This window comes from Haliotis rufescens, unplaced genomic scaffold (genome assembly GCF_023055435.1).
Source record: "Haliotis rufescens isolate VD_foot unplaced genomic scaffold, xgHalRufe1.0.p SCAF_17, whole genome shotgun sequence".
In the NCBI taxonomy this organism is placed as follows: domain Eukaryota; kingdom Metazoa; phylum Mollusca; class Gastropoda; order Lepetellida; family Haliotidae; genus Haliotis; species Haliotis rufescens.
The window spans coordinates 17,469,182-17,490,393 of NW_025963857.1; the positions used below are offsets into that span (position 1 = coordinate 17,469,182).

General features: G+C 41.6%; 1 protein-coding gene across 2 annotated transcripts in view; it reads right to left on the reverse strand.

The window, feature by feature from the left end:
- Nucleotides 1-10,208: 10,208 nt before the first annotated feature.
- Nucleotides 10,209-21,212, reverse strand: part of LOC124137969 (zinc finger protein 521-like) — a 72,252-nt gene continuing 61,248 nt past the window's right edge. The window contains exons 6-9 of one of the 2 annotated variants that reach the window (XM_046504437.2): nt 16,327-19,751; nt 14,857-14,982; nt 13,489-13,616; nt 10,209-11,678 (exon numbers count right to left, since the gene is read on the reverse strand). In XM_046504437.2, the coding sequence (XP_046360393.1) occupies nt 11,511-11,678; nt 13,489-13,616; nt 14,857-14,982; nt 16,327-19,751 (3,847 nt within the window). In that variant the 3' untranslated portion in view covers nt 10,209-11,510. The remainder of the gene's footprint in view (nt 11,679-13,488; nt 13,617-14,856; nt 14,983-16,326; nt 19,752-21,212) is intronic. The other variant, XM_046504438.2, reaches the window with a different exon arrangement.

Here is a 21,212-nt window from a genome sequence, read left to right on the forward strand (position 1 = left end):
ACGGATCTGTTGCGATTCGTCATGAATCGTTGTGTTTTGAAGTTATTAAAATACATTTTTAAACAGGTTTTAATTGTTGTATCTTTAAACAATTTATTTATATTGATAGCGATATTTTTCTTATTTCTGGTCAGCAGAAAAATAACCACGTGAACATTCACGGAATCTCCCAGCTTTGTCCTAGCGTCAGTGAACCATTGAAAACACTGACTTGAACACCCCGATGAACCATTTCAAGGATAACCAGACCAACTGGGTTATTTACAGCACAATATCAAATACAGTTAACTACGGTTATAACGAACACGCTTATAACGAACTGACGGATATAACGAACTTACTTTTTGGGTCCCGACTATATGCTTTCAGTTATGTTGTATATATGCTTATAACGAACTACGGTTATAACAAACTAAAATTAGTAGTCCATTTGAGTTCGTTATAACCGTACTTTACTGTATCCTTAAACTTGAAACCAACCATCACCTATATCAATGTCACTATCATCAGTCGTTTGTACACTGTGTTGGTCGGGCTGGTGGTCAGAGGTTTGTAGTACAGTAGACTACGGTTATAACGAACTCAAATGGACCACTAATTTTAGTTCGTTATAACCGTAGATCGTTATAAGCATATATACAACATCTATACAGCAAATGACCGGGACCAAAAATAAAGTTCGTTATATCTGTCAGTTCGTTATAAGCGTGTTTTTTTATAAACGTATTTTACTGTATGTAGCCAAATGTGAAAACCTCCCAAGTCCGATCTCAAACCAAATAGATATTACATTTACACGCTTGTCGGATTCAGCGATCTTTATGGCCATAAGTATGGTATATGTATTGATGATAATCGCGCATGTAGTTAAAACTCCCACTGGAAAGATAGCCTCCAGTATTTGTTTGACCTGTGTCCAAATTAAAGTGTTATTAGATCAAATTGTTTAAACCACGCACTGTACTATACGGACATTATAATTTATCAGATGAAATTAGGTAACGTTTGAACCACAGGTAGACGCATATTTAACATAAAGAGTACACTATTCACTAAATATCTCGCTCTCAACAACGCCGATTAAGAACAACTGTAGTCTGAAACAAATGGACCCTGAAACAAATATCTCCAATACAGCCCACGCAAGTCTATATCACTGCAGTATCTGAAAATGAAGAAAGTCTCTGGACTCATTTTTAGTATATTTATTATATAATTTAAAAACTTTTTTTTTCTGTAAAATATGTTCATTTCACAGACAAGAACTACATGTAAGGACAACCGTAATGGTTGCTGAATTGATAAAATATTGCGAGAAGCGCCAGTAAAATCACTAGACAGGGACTGTTCGGCTGCACCGTACTTCACGAAGCAGAAGTAAAATAATGTACACACACGGAATTAGTGACAGTATGATGAGTTCAAATTTAATTGCTGGTCGTGGGAATCCGACCAAATAATTTAATTTAATTATAAATAAAGTTAAAATTTCTGTGTTGTAATTATATGTCTCCAATGGCCATAATTTGATCAAAATTACATTACGTTAACTGCCGGGCAAAACCAAGAATACATTTGAAAATTGGATTTGACCTAAAAATTACAAACGTCATCAAAACGTTATTAGGCTGAAAAGAGTCGCCGAAACACTGCACGCTTCAGGTCCAAAACATAGTTATGACACCCGTATCAAACACACCCCCATCGAATGGCCATTTCTTGTTTGTTTCATTTTAGTCACCAACAAACATGGGTGTATACTTTTTCCCGGCGGTTTATTTTTCCAAAGCGCGTCTAAAAACAACATTAACTCATTGATCCTTCATACCCGGACCATCTGGATTCCCTCTGGACCCGCCTATGCTTCTATACAGAGATATGTCTTGTCGTCTAAAAAATAAAGAGATAAGTATTTCATCAGCCTCTTATTTTAGACAAAAGATCAATTTGCGGAGTTCTAAGGATCCTTTTTAAATTATTAAAGCTGCTGTAGACGTATGGTGAGAGTAGCTTCAGCAGATATTTCAGCATGGATTCGTGTAGTGAGTGAGTGAGTGAGTATGGTTTTACGCCGCTTTTAGCAATATTCCAGCAATATCCTGCGGGGGACACCAGAAATGGGCTTCACACATTGTACCCATGTCGGGAATCGAACCCGGGTCTTCGGCGTGACGAGCGAACGCTTTAACCACTAGGCTACCCGACCGCCCCATGGATTCGTGTAGAATTCACATTCAGTTCGGGGCTATGCAGGGTAGGCAATAGTCCTGCACCATGACCGTGGAATATATTTATTTTATGAAAAAAACATAATCTAGAAATGCATACAAAAGCAAGTCTAGCCAGCTCAAGCTAGCTCTATTCCTGAAATCAGCATAGGGAATTTTATTTTTATTTTTAGAGTCAAGAAAGATATTGTGTAATATAAGATTTCAGAGACTAAATGTTAGTCTAGGTAGGCAATAATTCATGGTGAAATACTTCTGCATGAATACGTTAGATGGTATCATTGTTAGCCAACGGCCTCGCTTTGAGATTCTGTTGTAGTAATTATACAGACAGGAGTTTCTGCCCAGGGAAGGAAGCCTGAGGCTCCATGGAATGTTAATTGAGAGATGGAATACGTGACACCAGTTTCTTCAGTACACTCATTCACGCTCAGACACTCTCACCTTTACAGGTATATAATGAATAAACTCGTGATTGACACGTGGTATATGGGAGAATATACAGCAAGAAGATGGGACACACCTGGAAACAACTAGAGACCGAGGACTCTGGGGGACTGTTGTCGGCGGCCGATGCTTCGGGAGGCGCGATGGGCATAACTGACTGATATGGAAGAAAACAGTGGATTGCGGTGACAGAAGATGATAACCAATTATTCACTTGTGGAAGGACTGTCGTTACTTTAGCATCAAACAGCCCATGATGTTATTATGGTTGGTTGGTTAGTTTGTTGTTTAACGCCGCACTCAGCAATATTCCAGCTATATGACGGCGCTCTGTAAATAATCGAGTCTGGACCAGACAATCGAGTGATTAATATCATGAGCATCGATCCACGCAATTGGGATTGATGACATGCATCAACCAAGTCAGCGAGCCTGACCACCCGATCCCGTTAGTCGCCTTTTACGGCAAGCATAGTCATCTTTTACGGTAAGTATGGGTTGCTGAAGACCTATTCTACCCCGGAATCTTCACGGGTCTGATGTTATTATGATTTACTGAAACACGAGTCACCCTGCTGCCTCTTGCCACTTACAGGTTTTGATAAGCAGGTTTCGTTTTTGTTCGTATGTTTGTTTGTTTTGTTAACGTTGCACTGAGCAATGTTTCCACTATAAGAGGACCGTCTGTAAACAGTCGGGTCCGGACCAGACAATCCAGTGATTGACATCATGAGCATCGATCTACTATGTTGGGGATACGATGACATGAATCAACCAAGTCAGCGAGCCTGACCACCCGATCCAGTTAGTCATCTCTTAGGACAAGCAATGGTTGCTGAAGATCAATTCTACCCTGGATCTTCACTGGTCTGGTGTGTTTTTATATTCCAATATAGCACACTTCTGTCCATGAGCGTTCATTTAACACCCAGTTTAGTTCATAGTTAGTAGGGGGCATGGGTGACCCAGTCGTCAAAGGCCTCGCGATTCTATGTGCAGAGTTGCGTCCCTTAGGCATGCCAGAAACCTATGATTGTTGGTTTGATTCCCAGTTCGCTCCGATTATGTTTCTAGGTTTGTTCACCACCATACTGCTCGTGGGTTTCACCGAAGTGGTAAACGTCTGAGGCCTGCATCACTTCGGGCTTTCCTCCCACATTAAACTGACAGGCAGTGATATAACTTGAATACTGTTAAAAACAGTGTTAAACCCAACTCACTCACTCATAGTAGTATATCAGTTACAACGCCCCATCAGAAATAACCGATAAGATTTCATCATTTTTTCTGAGATAGAGCCCACTCTTTGAATTCTTCTCAAAAAAGACTGCCTCCGTGGTATAGTGGTAGCGCGTCCGCCCGGAGAGATGGAGGTTGGCGGTTCGATCCCCGGCGGTGTCATACCAAAAGAAGTTAACTGCGATGGTACTTGTTGTTACCCTGGCTGGCGCTCAGCAATAAAGGGGCTGAAACAAGGACTGGTCGGCTTGGAGTCAGTATACTGTCTGAGTGGGATATTCATGTTAAACTGAAGCATGGTATCTCAGTGGGCTAGCACTATAAATTGGCATCAGTCCAGACTCCGACAAACAGCCACACACACACACATGCATGTTGCTATATAAGTGAAATAATCTTGGACGCAACGTTAAACCCTTACATTGACAATGATGTTGACGTAAGTATTACCACATTCATAATGATTGGTGGTCATTATATATTATGTATATGTTATGTATTATACTTCATGTATATAAGGGGCGGTCAGGTAGCCTAGTGGTTAAAGCGTTTGCTCGTCACGCCGAAGATCCTGGTTCGATTCCCGACATGGGTACAATGTGTGAAGCCCATTTCTGGTGTCCCCCGTCGTATTATTGCTGGAATATTGCTAAAAGCGGTGTAAAACCATACTCACTCACTCATGTATATAATGTAAAACTACTGTAACTGAGCAATATACTCCAAAGTATAAAGCAATAATACATCAAGAATAAACACTGATTTGCATAATAAAAAAATTCTTTTGTACCAGCTGTCAGAGAGTTGTTGATGACAGGACTATTCTATTTGGATTTAAGGGAATATATCACACATCTGATGTGCCCTCAACAATAAAAGTTGTTGTTTTAAGCTCTCTGACAAACAGAGTGTCTGACAAATCGGAGGTGACCCAACTGTCATCTTTTGTGGTGACCCTAATCCTCCCCCTCTCTCTGTGATGATAATCAATACATGTTATGAACTATAAGGCCTGAACATGCTCATAACAATGATAAGTGCGTCATTATTTGGTAATCAATAATTTCCCTCATTCTGTCTCTGTAGTGAATGTTATCGTTATAACTGGTTCAGTGGGAAAATGAGAAGCAATTTAATAAACAAGGCAAAATGGCATCCAAGGATTGGGGATCACCCGGTGCATTCCGAGGCAGCTGAAAGCTGCAGTGTATGTTTCAGCCTTCTAGTACGTGCGCACGCGCGCACCCACACAGATATATTTAGAGGAATTCTATATGGAAACAAAAATTATTTTATACTGGTTGATTGTGCAATGTAGGATGTTGGAGGACTCTTCATGTAAATATATTTTTCTGATTTTGAATTCAAATACCTAAAATATTATTCTTTTTTTATGCGATGAATAAAGGAATAGAGTGCTATTCATCTTTAAGGTTCCCATCAAGTTCTCATTTCATGCTGCCTAATCCCACTGGGCTGTTCTACACATAAGCCCAAGTGGAACTTATGACTCGAGTGAGTGAGTGAGTGAGTGAGTGAGTGAGTGAGTGAGTGAGTGAGTGAGTGAGTGAGTGAGTGAGTGAGTGAGTGAGTGAGTGAGTGAGTGAGTGAGTGAGTGAGTGAGTGAGTGAGTGAGTGAGTGAGTGAGTGAGTGAGTGAGTGAGTGAGTGAGTGAGTGAGTGAGTGAGTGAGTGAGTGAGTGAGTGAGTGAGTGAGTGAGTGAGTGAGTGAGTGAGTGAGTGAGTGAGTGAGTGAGTGAGTGAGTGAGTGAGTGAGTGAGTGAGTGAGTGAGTGAGTGAGTGAGTGAGTGAGTGAGTGAGTGAGTGAGTGAGTGAGTGAGTGAGTGAGTGAGTGAGTGAGTGAGTGAGTGAGTGAGTGAGTGAGTGAGTGAGTGAGTGAGTGAGTGAGTGAGTGAGTGAGTGAGTGAGTGAGTGAGTGAGTGAGTGAGTGAGTGAGTGAGTGAGTGAGTGAGTGAGTGAGTGAGTGAGTGAGTGAGTGAGTGAGTGAGTGAGTGAGTGAGTGAGTGAGTGAGTGAGTGAGTGAGTGAGTGAGTGAGTGAGTGAGTGAGTGAGTGAGTGAGTGAGTGAGTGAGTGAGTGAGTGAGTGAGTGAGTGAGTGAGTGAGTGAGTGAGTGAAGTGAGTGAGTGAGTGAGTATAGATTTTACGACTCTTTTAGCAATATTCCAGCAATGTCATGGCAGGGGACACCAGAAATGGGCTTCACACATTGTACCCATGTAGCAAATCGAACCCAGGTCTTTCGCGTGATGAGCGAAGTTCTTAACACTAGGTTACTCCTTGTGCAAAAAGAAAATGTCATTGAGATCTTTAGGTTACACATTATGTTGGTCTTCCAGCATTTGGATATCATTCAATGGCTTCCTTTTAAGACTAACCCCTATAAATCGTTGAAGATGTAAAAGTTAACAAACAGGGGATGAATATGATGTTATACCATGACAAATATGAGTCCTGGGAGTTAAAAAGCTGGAGATTATTTTTAAGGTGAAAGAGGTGTGTGACTCTTGGAACACTGACAGTATTAAGGATAAAACCAGGCCCCCGTTCCACAAAGCTATCTTAGCGCTAAGTCGGTCGTAACTCCCATTCTTTAATTGGTTGGTTGGTTGGTTTGTTGTTTAACGCCGCACTCAGCAATATTCCAGCTATATGATGGCGGTCTGTAAATAATCGAGTCTGGACCAGACAATCCAGTGATTGATATCATGAGCATTGATCCACGCAATTGGGATCAATGACATGCATCAACCAAATCAGCGAGCCTGACCACCAGATCCCATTAGTCGCCTTTTACAACAAGCATAGTCGCCTTTTACGGCAAGCATGGGTTGCTGAAGACCTATTCTACCCCGGAATCTTCACAGGTTCCATTCTTTAACACTGACTTACGACAGTCGTAGCACTAAGATCGCTTTGTGGAACGGGTCCCAGGACTGGTTGGCTCGGAGTCAGTATATCTCTTACACACACGAACGTGCATGCACGGGGCTCAAACGGGACTTAAACCCCATTTAACCTCACCTCATTACCTTGGATAGGGTCTGACAAGACAATCACAAAGGATAAGACAAGAGATGGTGAGTCTTTCACAACTTTTATTAGGAATTCAGCACTTATATCATATCAACACAAAGCTTCACTGGTCACATAGCTGCTACAGTCAGAACATCGTTGACATAGAATTTAAAATATAATTTCTATTTTGCTGCACCACATCCCAAGTAATACAGTCCATGACATTTGTTGTCACTTGCTGTTAATAAGTCATAAAGGTTCCTTATAACAATTCAAGATAACTCTAAAATTGTTCACAATATTCACTGTTGAACACATCCTAAGGAAAGGACCATTTCAGTAAAATGAGGTGTCAGGTTTTATCCCACCTCCTATTGAGAAGAGCCCATATATTCACAGAAATCTGAATTTCTGATTAAAACAATGAAATTGTCTTTTTTTCATTATGAAACGACCTCTTTAAGGAGAGACATCTCCTACAATAAGAGAGTGACGCCATTTGAACAGTATTCCAGTTATACCACGGCGTGTCAGCTTAATGTCTGAGGAAAGCCCGAAGTGATGCAGGTTTCCGACATTTACCACTTTGGTGAAACCACGGGTATGGTGCTAACACACCCAGAAACATAACCGGATCCTGACGTCACCAAGGAAGACAACTCTGCACATAGAATTGCAGGGCCTTAGACGACTGGCCCACCCGTGCCCCCAATAAAAGAGTAAGAGAGATGATGGTGAGTAATGTATCCTACCACTCCCAGGAACACTCCAGGTGTATCATGTCAGGAGACAACAAGTAAGGGCTTCACACATTGTCCTCATGTTGGGAATCAAGCCTTGTTCTTCAGTGGGACAAGCAAGTGCAGTAACCACGAGGCTACCCACTGCTACTAATACCTGACTGAGAGTTTAGGCTGCTTATTGCAATATTACAGCAATATCACAGCAAGGAACACTCAGAATCGGACTCACATATTGTATCAATGTTGGGAACTGAGCCCTGGTCTAAGAAGCAAGGGCCTAACCACCCGCTGCCCTACTACCAAAGACCCCCCAAAACTCATTACCTCAAGTTACGCAACAATTTCCAAAATCATTGGGAAACTAGATCATTTCCTTAATAATTGCATAAATGTATTTAATTCCTCACTCAAATAATATCACTAGAGACAAAAATTACTTTTCAAAACTGCTACAACTGACTGTATTTCATCTTCTGTTCAATCTGTGACTCTCACAGGACCAGATAATACATTGCATATTAAAACATATGAAAAATTCAACAAGCAACAATAGATTCTCACTAGAGTTAAAATACATTTCTTGCTTATGATAGCTTCATTCTTCTGTTTCTACCTCTGTGCTATACACAACATTACAAAAATACAGCTGTATTCATAATACTGCAGTCATAGACTTCCAAACGAAATGAATCACCAACACAATGACATCTACCCTAACAAGCCAATCTATGCATTATTGTGTTTCAAAACATTTTTTGAGAAAATAACAAAATCTACAGTACATGTCACAATCAGAAAAAGTTTGCATTTTAAAAACATTTTGCTAGACATGGACCACCTGTTTTGACAGGTACGAGTTTTACATGTCAACCAAACTACTTCGTCTTATATACAAACTAACAACTCATCACATACAATAAAACACATCTCCATAGGAATGATAAAGTGTCATACAAACAATTGTACAAAAAGCAAATTATACTCTTCAAAATATACTAATATCTTCTACTCAAAACTGCCTTTAAGTTAAAAATACAAGTATCACAATCGCTAACGGCTCATAGCACTTACATATTCATCTTCAGCTAAAAAAATAATAATTAGAAACAAATATTCCTTAGTTCTGAGGCACTGCCTGCAGAAGAAAAATAAAAAATTACGTCAAAGTGATTTTTTTCTGTTCTTGTAGACAAAACTTAAATATTCGGACACCAGATAGCCAACCATTTCTTAGAAACAGGCTGCTGATGTCAGACATTGCCTGAGAACCAACTGTTGCGAAACAGTTTTTTTTCCAACCCGATTTTTTTCTCAGGGTACAGAGATTGCAACCCAAAACCGAGGGAATTTGGAATATCTGGGATAATAATGGTCCAAAATTAGTCATTTTATTTTTATATTTAACACCATCAACATGATTGAATGTATGTTTCTGACAGAAATAAATCACACTTGACAGGAAATGATTATGATATTCATCAAACATGGCCTCTTCTGGTTGGAAGAAACTTGAGTTCCGTCAACATAAATGAGTTATCCCCCTTTAATCACCATTCGTATCAGAGCTCATGGTGTCTATGAAAACTTGACTAGCGAGTGAGTAGGGTTTTACGCTGCTTTTAGCAATATTTCAGCAATATCACAGCGGGGGACACCAGAATTGGGCTTCACACATTGTACCCATGTGGGGAATCAAACCTGGACCTTCGGCGTGAAGAGCAAACGCTTTAACCACGAGGCTACCCCACCGCCCTGAAAAGTTCACGAAGTTTTATCTATTTTCTACTTGTGTCTGTACAAACCACCATTAAGGATGTCCACTGGTCTTCATGTAATGAATCTGACTTTTTAAACCCTTTTTTTAAATATAAAAGCATATTTCTTAAACATTCATAAACTAATCCGATTGTACAAATTACTGAAAGGTTATAGTGCATTCTACTGGGATGGCCATAGTTGAACAATCATGACAGTCACTTTGGAGGCATTTTATCACAATGTCAAAACTTGTGCATTAAAGAATCATTGAAAATGTTGGACATTAATATAAGGGTAACGCTATTTTTCTGGGCATTATCATTTGCAGAAGCCCGAGGTCTTCCATTAACTGCCCTGAAAAAGGGCATTACCGTTATTATTATTACCGTTATTATAGCTAAAATGGATGGAATTTTTTATCAAATAAAAAGAAACAACAATATCAGGATTTACTGCAATCAACACGAATGTCACTGACCCACTTTTACAAATATGGAAACGTCATAGAACAAACCAGATGACGTCACTATTGAACGTGACCTCGCCTATCCTATCCTATGACGTCACCTAACAACGGGCGTGATGATGGCCCGTTGTCAAGCAATATGAGGGCATTATCAAGTTACAGTGGCCCGCTCATTTCTGATAACATGTGGGTGGTTTAATGATAATTCTATCCATTTTAGCTATAGTAAAATATACTACTCAAAAGAAGTTAAGGATCACCTGATTCTTTCACATTACTATAGTTAATCTGTCATGCCTTGACAGATTAACTATAGTAATGTGAATCAATTGTGTGGTCCTTAACTTCTTTTGAGTAGTATATATGTGTAAAACCTTTAAGACAGCATCACAAGTAAAATATATTGACTTGGAGTCAGTGTTTGAAGAACACGCCTGCCTGTCAGCCCGTGGCAGGTAGATTTTATGTCGGGCCCGTAGTTTCAAGTTTGTATGGGTCCTCATAGCCTGCAGTTAATTTATGTGTCAAATTACTTGTGACAATAAGCTGCAGTTTTGTTTCTAAATGAGGGCCTGACGAGTTTAGACAGGACCTGCAGCTTCTAAAGTACATGGGTCCTGATGACAGAATGGCAGTTCTTTTTATTTCAAACATTGCTTGGTGTGTTCCCTTTTGAGGAGTATGTATTTCCATCAAGTTTCACAATCCAGCAATAGTGAGTGAGTGAGTGAGTGAGGTTTTCCACCGCTTTTAGCAATATTCCAGCAATATCACAGTGGGGGAACACCTCAAATGGGCTTCACACATTATACCCATGTGCTGGAATATTGCTGGAACATTGCTAAAAGCGGCATAAAACCTCACTCACTCACTCACTCCATGTCCTGATCCTGTTAACAAGAGGTGATTGCTATCAACCAGTTTGTGTTCAACTCACTTTTACCCGGATTGATTCATCCGTGAATTGTGACTGCCTGATTAGCACACCGGTACAAGCCAGTTTCACGTCTGCAGTAAACAGAGCACACCAGTAGACATCCTTAGATTCTCAATAGGACTGGGACGGGTAATTCGGGTACTTGGGTCAGGTGGGTACTGAGTAGGACCCGGGTACCCACAGGAACCTGATATTTTGTATAATTACAATAACAACAATCACTTATGTTTGCATTTCTTTCTGACTATGCACGCATTCTTTCATGTTTGAATAAAGATAAAACTTCAGTCGACTTCAGTGTATGCATGATCAGATCATTATATACGTGTATGCAAACAGTATTTGCCAGGAATCAGGTGAAACAATTGCCAATCGGACATTTTGTACCAAGTCTTGAGACCTAGAGTGGTTACCCAGTAGGGTCGAGAAATCGGGGGACAGGTACGTAGGTAGTAAATTTGGACTCGTCCCAGCCCTAATACCTACACACCAAGGCCCTACAGCGACAACGCTTGAGCAACATACAGATCAACATAGATCAACAATGTCAGGATACAGTTGAGGCCATTAGTTTACACAACATTACATTACATCAAATCGTTAACTGACATAAAACGGACACTCTGAATTACTCAGATCCTGTCAAAGGTGAGCTTCTAATGAACCAGTATTTCACTGGTGGCAGTGTTGGTGGCTCCATCTAGTTCATCTTTCTGGTCAAGGTCAGATAACTCTTGTATGCCGTTCTGACTGGCTTCCTCGCTGGTGGTGTCGCTGTGGGTGTCCATCTCAGACATTACCTGCTCCAAGAGAGCGGCAGAGTCCTGTGAAACAGAGAACATCATCAAAATAGGTGGGCACATTCAACATTCAGGAGGAATCTGGACAGCACAACAGACATCTCCTTCATCATCGGCACATTCAGTACCTAGGCATCTGACCATCTTAAATTATGGGCTACATAAAAACTTATCATTGCTTCTTATCAACGAATCTAAAAACTATCTCGAGCAGTCAACAATGAATTGAGACCAATTTACTGGAATAATGTGAATAGAAGCACCAAATCCTCAGAAACAGACTTTCTAACTCCTTCTTCCTTGTCCAACCCTAACGCTGTAGAAGTTGCCCATATAATACACTACAGTATCAGCAGAAGCAAGCAGCGTGAGTGATGATGAGTGATGGTGAATTATAAAGTGTGGTTTTTTCACTGCTTTTAGCAATATTCCTGCAATAAACCAGACACAAGGTATGGGCTTCACACACTTTACCCATGTAGGGAATCAAACCTGGCTCTTTAACATGGCAAGCAAACACCTGAACCACAGGGCTACCCAATATTCCTTATCCATGAAAAACAAAGCAGAAGATTGGTCTAATGGATAGAGCAGTAAAAGATGTTGTTACCCTGCCTGGCGCTCGGCATTAAGGGGCAAACACAAACACTGGTCGGCTCGGAGTCAGCATACAGTGTCTGAGTGGGGTGGGGCAGTGGGTAGCCCAAGTGTTAAAGCGTTAGCTCGTCACGCCAAAGACCTGGGTTTGATTCTTGACATGGGTACAATGCGTGAAGCCCATTTCTGGTGTCCCCCACCGTGATATTGCTGGAATATTGCTTAAAGCTGGAATATTGCTTAAAGCTGGAATATTGCTTAAAGCGGCGTAAAACCATACACATTAACTCTGAGTGGGGTATACATGTTAAACTGTGGAATGGTATCTCAGTGGGCTAGCACTATGAAACTGGCATTAGTCTGGACTAGTACAAGCGTGCGCACGCACACACACATCTGCATGCACTTTGGTATAAAGTGTAATAATATTTAACACAACCTAAACCCAATTTCACCTCATCTAAACACTGATGCCTAGTGGGCTGTGTGTGTAGTTACTCGCTATTCAGGATATCTGACTGGATCCTACTAGAGGTAGGTATGCCCCTTTTGGTTAGAATTTATCCCCAGGAGCTTTATCAAGGTTGAGCTTGTCCTACTAGGTGACACAATGGATTGGGTGGTCCATAGGGCTAGAAGGGTAACTTGGGTAACTCGGGTTCGGTGGATCCTGAGCAGGACCCGGGTACCCACAGGACTACCCGGGCATGTGGTTAGTCATGTGACATATTGTTTAATGATAAAAACCGATCATAGCTCAGTGGTTACACTACACGTCGCTAATGTTCGCATTTCCTTGTGATGATGCACATTCCTCTTGACTTGTATATGTTTGAGTAAAGACATAGTTTCAGTCAACTTCAATGTATGCATGATCTGATCGTTTCATACATGTATCTAAATCGTTAAAACAGTTCCCAATCAGACATTTTGTACCCAGCACTTGAGACCTACAGAGGGTACCCAGGTAGGGTCGGGTAATAGGGGTCGGATACCCAGGTAGTAAATGTGGACTCATCCCAGTCCTAGTGGTCAGGCTCTGTGACTTGGTTGATTGTCTGGTTGACTTGGTTGACTCTAATGGCATTGGACATTGCTCATAATATCAATCACTGGATTGTTTGGTCTAGACTAGAGTATAATAGGTCAGGGTCATATAGCTGGAATATTGCTGAGTGTGTCGTTAAGCAAGAACAAAAACAAACCCAACAGATGTAGGTATTGAGTGGAGACTTACATGTTCTACATGGGACTTGATGTGATCGCGGAGATACCGGCGTCGGGAGAAGGCACGGTGACACACAGGACACAGGAACGGCTTCATCCCAAGGTGAGATCGCATGTGGCTCTTGCGGTTTTCCTTTCCTGTTGAAGAAAGTTTACCTTGTGAGCCCTGGCTCAAACTTTGACATGGATCATGGATCATGACTGTTGCATGACAACCGTATAAGGATTGATACCGAAACGTCGCCTTTACAGTAATTAAAGAAGTTGTTATCCATAAATTGTGTCCGCTTAGTCATGGTTCTGGAAGATGATTCCTCTAGGAGTAATTGATATTTGCAGCATTATTTGAACAGCAAATCAGTTAAATTGTTAGGTCAGGAGACAGCTATATTCGCTTAAATCTTTATTCAAGTTTGATCCCATGGGTAAAAATTGAAAGGATTACATTTTAAGTTCAGCCTTCCAAAGGGCATGTCACTTCCATTTTTGGAACACTTCAATTAAATGAACTAGCCAGTTAATGTTCATAGGACTTGAACTAGCCAGTTAGGCTGAAAAGACTTGAACAAGCCAGTAAAGTTGATAAGACTTAGACTAGCCAGTTAGGCTGATAGGACGTGAACTAGCCAGTAAAGTTGTTAAGACTTAGACTAGCCAGTTAGGCTGAAAAGACTTGAACAAGCCAGTAAAGTTGATAAGACTTAGACTAGCCAGTTAGGCTGATAGGACGTGAACAAGCCAGTAAAGTTGATAAGACTTAGACTAGCCAGTTAGGCTGATAGGACGTGAACTAGCCAGTAAAGTTGATAAGACTTGGACTAGTCAGTTAGGCTGATAGGACGTGAACTAGCCAGTAAAGACTTAGACTTGCCAGTTAGGCTGATGATCAACATGAAACGAGTCTGAAGGAGACAGGTTAGGCAAGCAAATAGAGGGCAGGCTGTTAAATGGCATACTGGATACCAGAAGGGGATATTTCTAGCATCTTAAACAATGCCCTATGGCTGGCAATTGGGGAACAAAGAAATTGATGCATTTTGTCAAATTTAGGATTTTTCTTATTTTTTAAAATTCTATGAAAATTTTGAAAATTCCAATGGTATAACATAAAATGAAGTATTAAAATTGCCTCTAAGTTTTATCTTAAAGGCTGATGTTAATACCAGAATTGGGACAGTTTTAATTGGGAATTTTGACCAACATAAGCCATACATCTGAGCCTATTTATCGGGCTCTAAGAACACCCAGATAGATCCCTGTACCTGCAATATTTTGGGCTAACACTTTGCCAATTAGAGAACAATAAGGAGTGAAATTGTTTTCTGAATGACATTGAGCACTGAGAAATGGATGAATTCCGGAACAAATTTTGTCATACTGGAGAATCTCTTTTGGCACACTGGACATTCATATGGCTTTTCCCCGCTGTGCATACGCATGTGGATGGCAAGGTTACGCGTTAATGCAAACACTTTCTGGCAAACTGGACAGGGGAACTTGGCATCTGGGGATGAGAGAGACGTAGCTTGGTAAAGACGAGTCAACGTGGCACAGTTCAGGGTTTGACATCTCTGTTAGCCATAAGCTAAGGTAAAGGACAGCACACGGTCCCACTCTTCACCTCTATCATACAGTAATCAACATTGCAAGACTTTAAGATTAAGTAGCTAAGGTTGGGACTGGCCAGAGTGAGGGCTTGTAGGGTTTACATCCACCTATGCAGCATTCAGATGAAAGATAGTGTAGTATAAGGGGAGGTAACTTGTGTTACCATACATGTACAGACACAAGATCCTCACAGCGATATCCCGTTTGCGGAGCTCTCTATACTATCGCTGCCACCAGTTAAAACTCCCCACAGTGATAGATTACTTCAACCATACTTTGAGTTGAACTCGCAACTGAATGACCGTTATGTTTACCAACAAGTGACGCCTGTCGTGATGACGACTACACTTACCCCTGTTAAATTACTTTCTTTGGTTGTCAATTTGAATTTCTATTTTATTAAAACCATCATGTAATTGATATAGTAAGAATGTAAGGGAAAAGTTAGTCTATTTTCCGTTAGTCTGCAATCTTGACCCAATATGATCAAACAAACAACAAGTTACATTCATGTGGGAAATATGGTCCATCGTAAACCTTTTCAAAAATAACTACGATGGCATTCCCAAAGACATAAACAAAAGTACGCAAGGTACTACATTTAGGGTTAGAGGCCAAATTTCAAGATTCTTGTAATTGCCACGCCCACACTGGTGGCAGCGATGTTACTAAGAGTGTAACGAAGGTGTTGAGTGCTGGGAAGGAGTTTGGTACAGGTTGTGTAAGGGGGATAACTCTAAAAGAATGTAGAACAAATATGGCGGATGAAGGGGATGAGTTGCTAGGTAAGCGGGTGCACAGTAAGAAAAGAAGGGAGGAGAGGGCTGTTAGACTGTAGGAGTAGGATTTGTACAGTAATGAAATAAAGACGTGTATTGATTGCAGCAGTGACCTGCATGTGTTCTCTGGGGAAGTTTGATGATTACAATATCATAGGGGCACCACACATACAACATTTTCCCCCTAACATGCTGTTATGATTTGAAGGAATAAAGTTTTGTTTGTTGTTTGATGTTGTACTCAGCAATATTCCAGCCGTGTCACGTGGCCTGCAAATGATCCTGTTTGGACTGGACAAACGGTCCCCACTATTGGAAAACAATGACACGCATTCAACCAAGTCACCGAGCATGACCACCCGATCGCATTTAAGCGACCAATTCTAACCCGGAATCCATTGGCTAATTGTAATTTGGTGGCCAGGTTAAGCAGAGATGCTGCTGTGGAAAGCCGTACATACCTGTCTTGTGTATCCTCATGTGTCCTTGGAGGTTACTGAGGCAAGGGAACTCCTCATCACACTCTGTACAGGGGTAGGTCTTCTTCATGCCGTCCAGGTCAATGTTGGAGTGTATGCTGAAGAAGTGCTGCTGCATGGTCCCGACTGAAGTGAACACTTTGGGGCAGAGGGAACACTTGATCCTCTCCTCCTTGTGTCCCTCACACTTCTTCTGGTGGGCCTGGAGGTACGTGGTGCTTGCAAAGTGCTGGTGGCATTGCGGACATTCCACTGTGGTCGATGATATTGGGGAGCTTTGACGAGACTTGGACGAGTTTTGGTAGGGGGCAGAAGCACCGAGAGCATCTTTGATGTCATTGTGTATCATGTATTTCTGGGAACTGTGCAGCTGGTGGGACATCGTGTTGGGGAAGGCTTTCTGAGAGTCAGGGGAGCCTTGAGTCGAGGAGCGATTCCCAGGGGACATGCGGAGCCCCGGAGAAGTGTTCATGCGAGGGCTTGAGGAAGTGGCTTGTTGGTGGGAAAAGAGATGGTTCTCAAGCTCGGCACTAAAGAAGAATTTCAGGTTGCACTGATTGCAGGCATACTTGCGGCCCCCGATCCCATGCTCTAGAGCATGGGCTTGGATATCTGAGATGGAGCTGTAGACATTGCAGCAAATACTGCACCTCATTTCACCAGCCTGGTATGTGTGCTCTATCAGGTGACACTGTAGCTTGGAGGGTGTTTCAAAGTTCTTGCCACACAGTCTACACTCATGAACGTTCCCTTCCTGAATCATATGAGTAGCAACATGCATCTGAATCTCATATTCTGTTCCAAAAGACTCTTGGCATTTAATGCACTGAAAAGTCTGCTTGTGGGTCAGTTTATGAACATCTAGTTGGGCACTTGTTTGGAAAGTTTGGCTGCATTTTTCACAAGTATGTTCAACAGTCTCTCCATGATAACATGGCTTACAGACATAGTATGTCCTGCCGCTGGTGTTCAGCTTTGAAACAAGGTTTTCCTTTGAGTCAAAGCTCTTGAGACAGACACAGCATGTATAGAAGCTGGGCTTTGACTGAAAATGGTGTTTGCCATGCATATTGAGTTCTACCAGTGAGGCAAGGGTCTGCCGGCACACAATGCACTGTAATAAGGACCCTTGGTAGCCATGTTCCTGGGAATGGATGTAGAATTGGTCCTCACTCTTCAGACTGATCTTACACACAACACAGGAGTTTCCCTGCTGGATCTTACAGTGCTGGAGCTTGTGTTCTGCCAGAATGCTCCCAGATGGAAACACTTCATCACAGATGTTACACTTGAGATTCTCCGAGCTAAGATGAATCCTCATGTGCTTCTCATATTCGGATTTGTTCTTGAAGGTCTGGCTGCAGTAGATGCAGGAGGACATCTGTCTGTCTCCAGTCAGGGCAGATATCAGGGCTGAGTTAGGGACCACCAGCTTGTCTCGAGGTGGAGTAAGCAGGTCAGCAATGTCAGATGTCTTGGTGACCTTGAGGCCATGATCCTGAGCTTTGTGCATGGTGAGGAGGGACTGTTGACTGAACTTCATATCACATATATTACACATGTGCATCGGCTCTGTGTTCTTCCAGATAGCAGATCCCATTGCTGCCGGTGAAGATGCTGGCATGGGGCTTGTCCTTGGAACTGGAGCAGGAACTTCTTGTTCAAAGAGAATCTCAGTGTCTTTTTCAGTTTTGATTTTTACAGCTGTAACTTCAGGTTTAGGGGGACGTGGTTGTTCATGCATTGGCTTGTCCCCATGGATATTCTGCATGTGCTGATCTAGAAGATACTCTATATGGAAAGAGCTGTCACACATAGGACACTTGAAGGGTTTGCTATGAGTTGTCAGATGACACTGCAATTCCATTTCATTAGAGAAGCTCTCCTTGCAAAAGAGACACCGGTATGGTTTGGACATGTGAAGATGGTTCACGCGAACATGGACCTGCCATTCAGTCTCTGAGCGGAAGATGTTGTCACATTGTGTGCACTTAAACAACTTGCACTCATTGCTATGTTTGATAGCAAAGTGGACCTGTATGTTGACCTTGGAATCAAAGATCTCCTTACAAAGGGAACACCTGTAGAGGTGGTGGGCGTGGATGTCCATCAGATGCTTCTGAAGCTCATCAGGCTTGGAGAAGAGCTTCATGCAGCTGGTGCAGCCGTACTCAGTCGTCATACACAGGTAATGGATGGAGGAGTGGTTCTCCAGCTGATCCTCCGTCTGGAAATGCTGGTTGCATTGCTTGCAGGTGAACTTGGTCATGACGGATTCCAGGTGGAGCTTCATGTGTGCCTGGAAGTTTGTCATGTCGTGGAAGGTGGCATTACACTGGTCACAGGTTAAACTGTTTGGTACACTCTCATATATACTGGTCCCATTGCCCATCACACCCATGTTCAGCCTTTTCGGGGGACTACACAGTTTGTGATCCTTGTTCAGCTTGGACCATGATCTCCTGTTCTTCATCTTGCCACCAATCTTAACCTTCTCCGAGGCTGGTGTTTTGTGGACAGCGTTCCGATGTTCCTCAAGAGCGGCTGGGTCTGAGAATGCAAGGGTGCACTGAACACAGTATATGGAGTCTACCATAGCAGTTGATCCTTCCTTGAAGTAGTGAGCAGTCTTCTTGTGTTCTGCAAGCGCTTCTATACTTGGGAACTGCTTTGTGCAAAGACTACAGGGGTACTTGATGTCCATACATGGCTGGTTCCTGTGAACCACGTTCATGTGATCATGAAGACTGTAAAGATTTGGATAGGGAGCATTGCAGTAGTTACACGTGTAGATCTCAGCCGGTTTTACACTATGCATGCTTTGCATGTGAATTTCCAACATTTCCAGATTATTAAAATCGTCTCTCATACAATAAGGACAAATCAATAGATCACTTGCAACACTGACTCTTCCAGTAGACAAAGATGAGTTATCTCCACTTAGCTGAACTAGGTTAGAGTTGTCTCCACTTTCATGAACTGAAGACAAATCATCTGAGTTAGGTAAGTTATGAGTGTCCATATGCTGACAAAGCAGTTCTGTGCTGTAGAAGTTATCAAAGCAAACAGGACACTTCAGTTCCAATGGGTTCTCATGGATGTCATGATGGTGATTGTCCAGAGCCTCCTGTCCCAGGAAACACTCCCCACACAACTGGCACTGACACTTCTCAACCTTTACTGTGTGAACAATGAGGTGAGCTTGGAGTTCTTTGGTGGTTGGAAATTTTTCTTGGCACTGTAGACACTCCAGTTGCCTGTTGCCTGCTGGCAGTGTTGATGAGGTCTTGTGGGCCAACACGTGTGACGTCAGGGACGCTGCAGTCAGGAAGCCTCGGGAACACACAGGACACTGGTAAGGTTTGCCACCGTCATGAGTTCGCATGTGACTCTTCAGATGATCACTCCTGTAACAAAGTCATGTTTATTAGTTGGGAATAATTATTCAGCTAACTTTAAATATTTATTTACAATGGTCTGAGTTGTGCTCCACAAAGTGACCTTAGGCAAGATATATTGTGTTAAGTTGGTTTACAGATTCTGCCAAAGTGCCAGAAAAAGAAAATTGAAAACAGTTTTAAAATTCCACCTGTAAACTTACGTCTACACACCAAGCAAATGGTGTATACAATAGGTAAAGCCTTTTGAAAAACAAAATAAATAATAATCTGAAACATCTCTTTCTCCACACTCACATCTACCAACAAGACTTTTCACACACACAAATCTCGAAACCAAGTCACAAAAAAAGTCTGGCCTTAGGGATGACAAAGGCCTATGATTGTCACAGCACTAACATTGCCTTGTGGAACAGAGCTCTCTAATGTCTGGCCTTAGCGATGACAAACGCCTATGATTGTCACAGCACTAACATTGCCTTGTGGAACAGAGCTCTCTAATGTCTGGCCTTAGTGATGACAAAGGCCTATGATTGTCACAGCACTAACATTGCCTTGTGGAACAGAGCTCTCTAATGTCAGGCCTTAGTGATGACAAAGGCCAATCAGTGTCACAGCACTAACATTGCCTTGTGGAACAGACCTCTCTAACGTCTGGCCTTAGCTATCACTAACATCACTTTGTGGAATGGATCCGTATCAAGTGTGGCCATAGTGACGACATAAGCCTATGAGTATCATAGCACTTGTATGGCTTTCCAAAATGTAGCCACCTGAAAGTCTTATTCCATTAACCATTAGCATCAACTACAATTACTTTAGGATATGATATATACCCAATATGTTTGTTTGAGACAGACAATGCCTCTTCCTTGACTTAACCTCTCAGGATAACAAATACTGTTTGGGCACTGACAATACAACCTTTTTAATAAGCAAATATTTCACTACAAAGACTGAGCTTGGATATCATTCTAAGGTACCAGACAACCATACTAAAAAATAACATGGTGTTGTTCAGTGCAAGTATAAACCAAGAAAGCATAACATCTTAGAGAATATTACATCAAATTCAGCTCGTGTAATGTAATAATCAACAAACTAATGTCATGAAGCAGAGGGGGGAGATATTTGTAGTCTGTCTGTTTGGTGAAACCAATTTTTTAATTTTAGCACTATCTCCTACAACTAATCCTCACTGCACTGTAGGTAAGACATACTCTACTGGTTCATGTCAAATGCAGTCCATGAAAAAGACTGGTTTTTCAACAAAGGTGTGTCCAGTACTCTCCTGAAATAATTGATTCTTCAGAAATTGTCAATATCCTATTATGTCAAAAATGAACCTTCATTTAATTAGCAAAAGATATAGTGTAGATCCTACTGTCATAATCTATGAAAAATGTCTGAAAGAAAATAAATATATATATATATGTCATGTCCAATTTCATAGAATTATGGAATATAGAA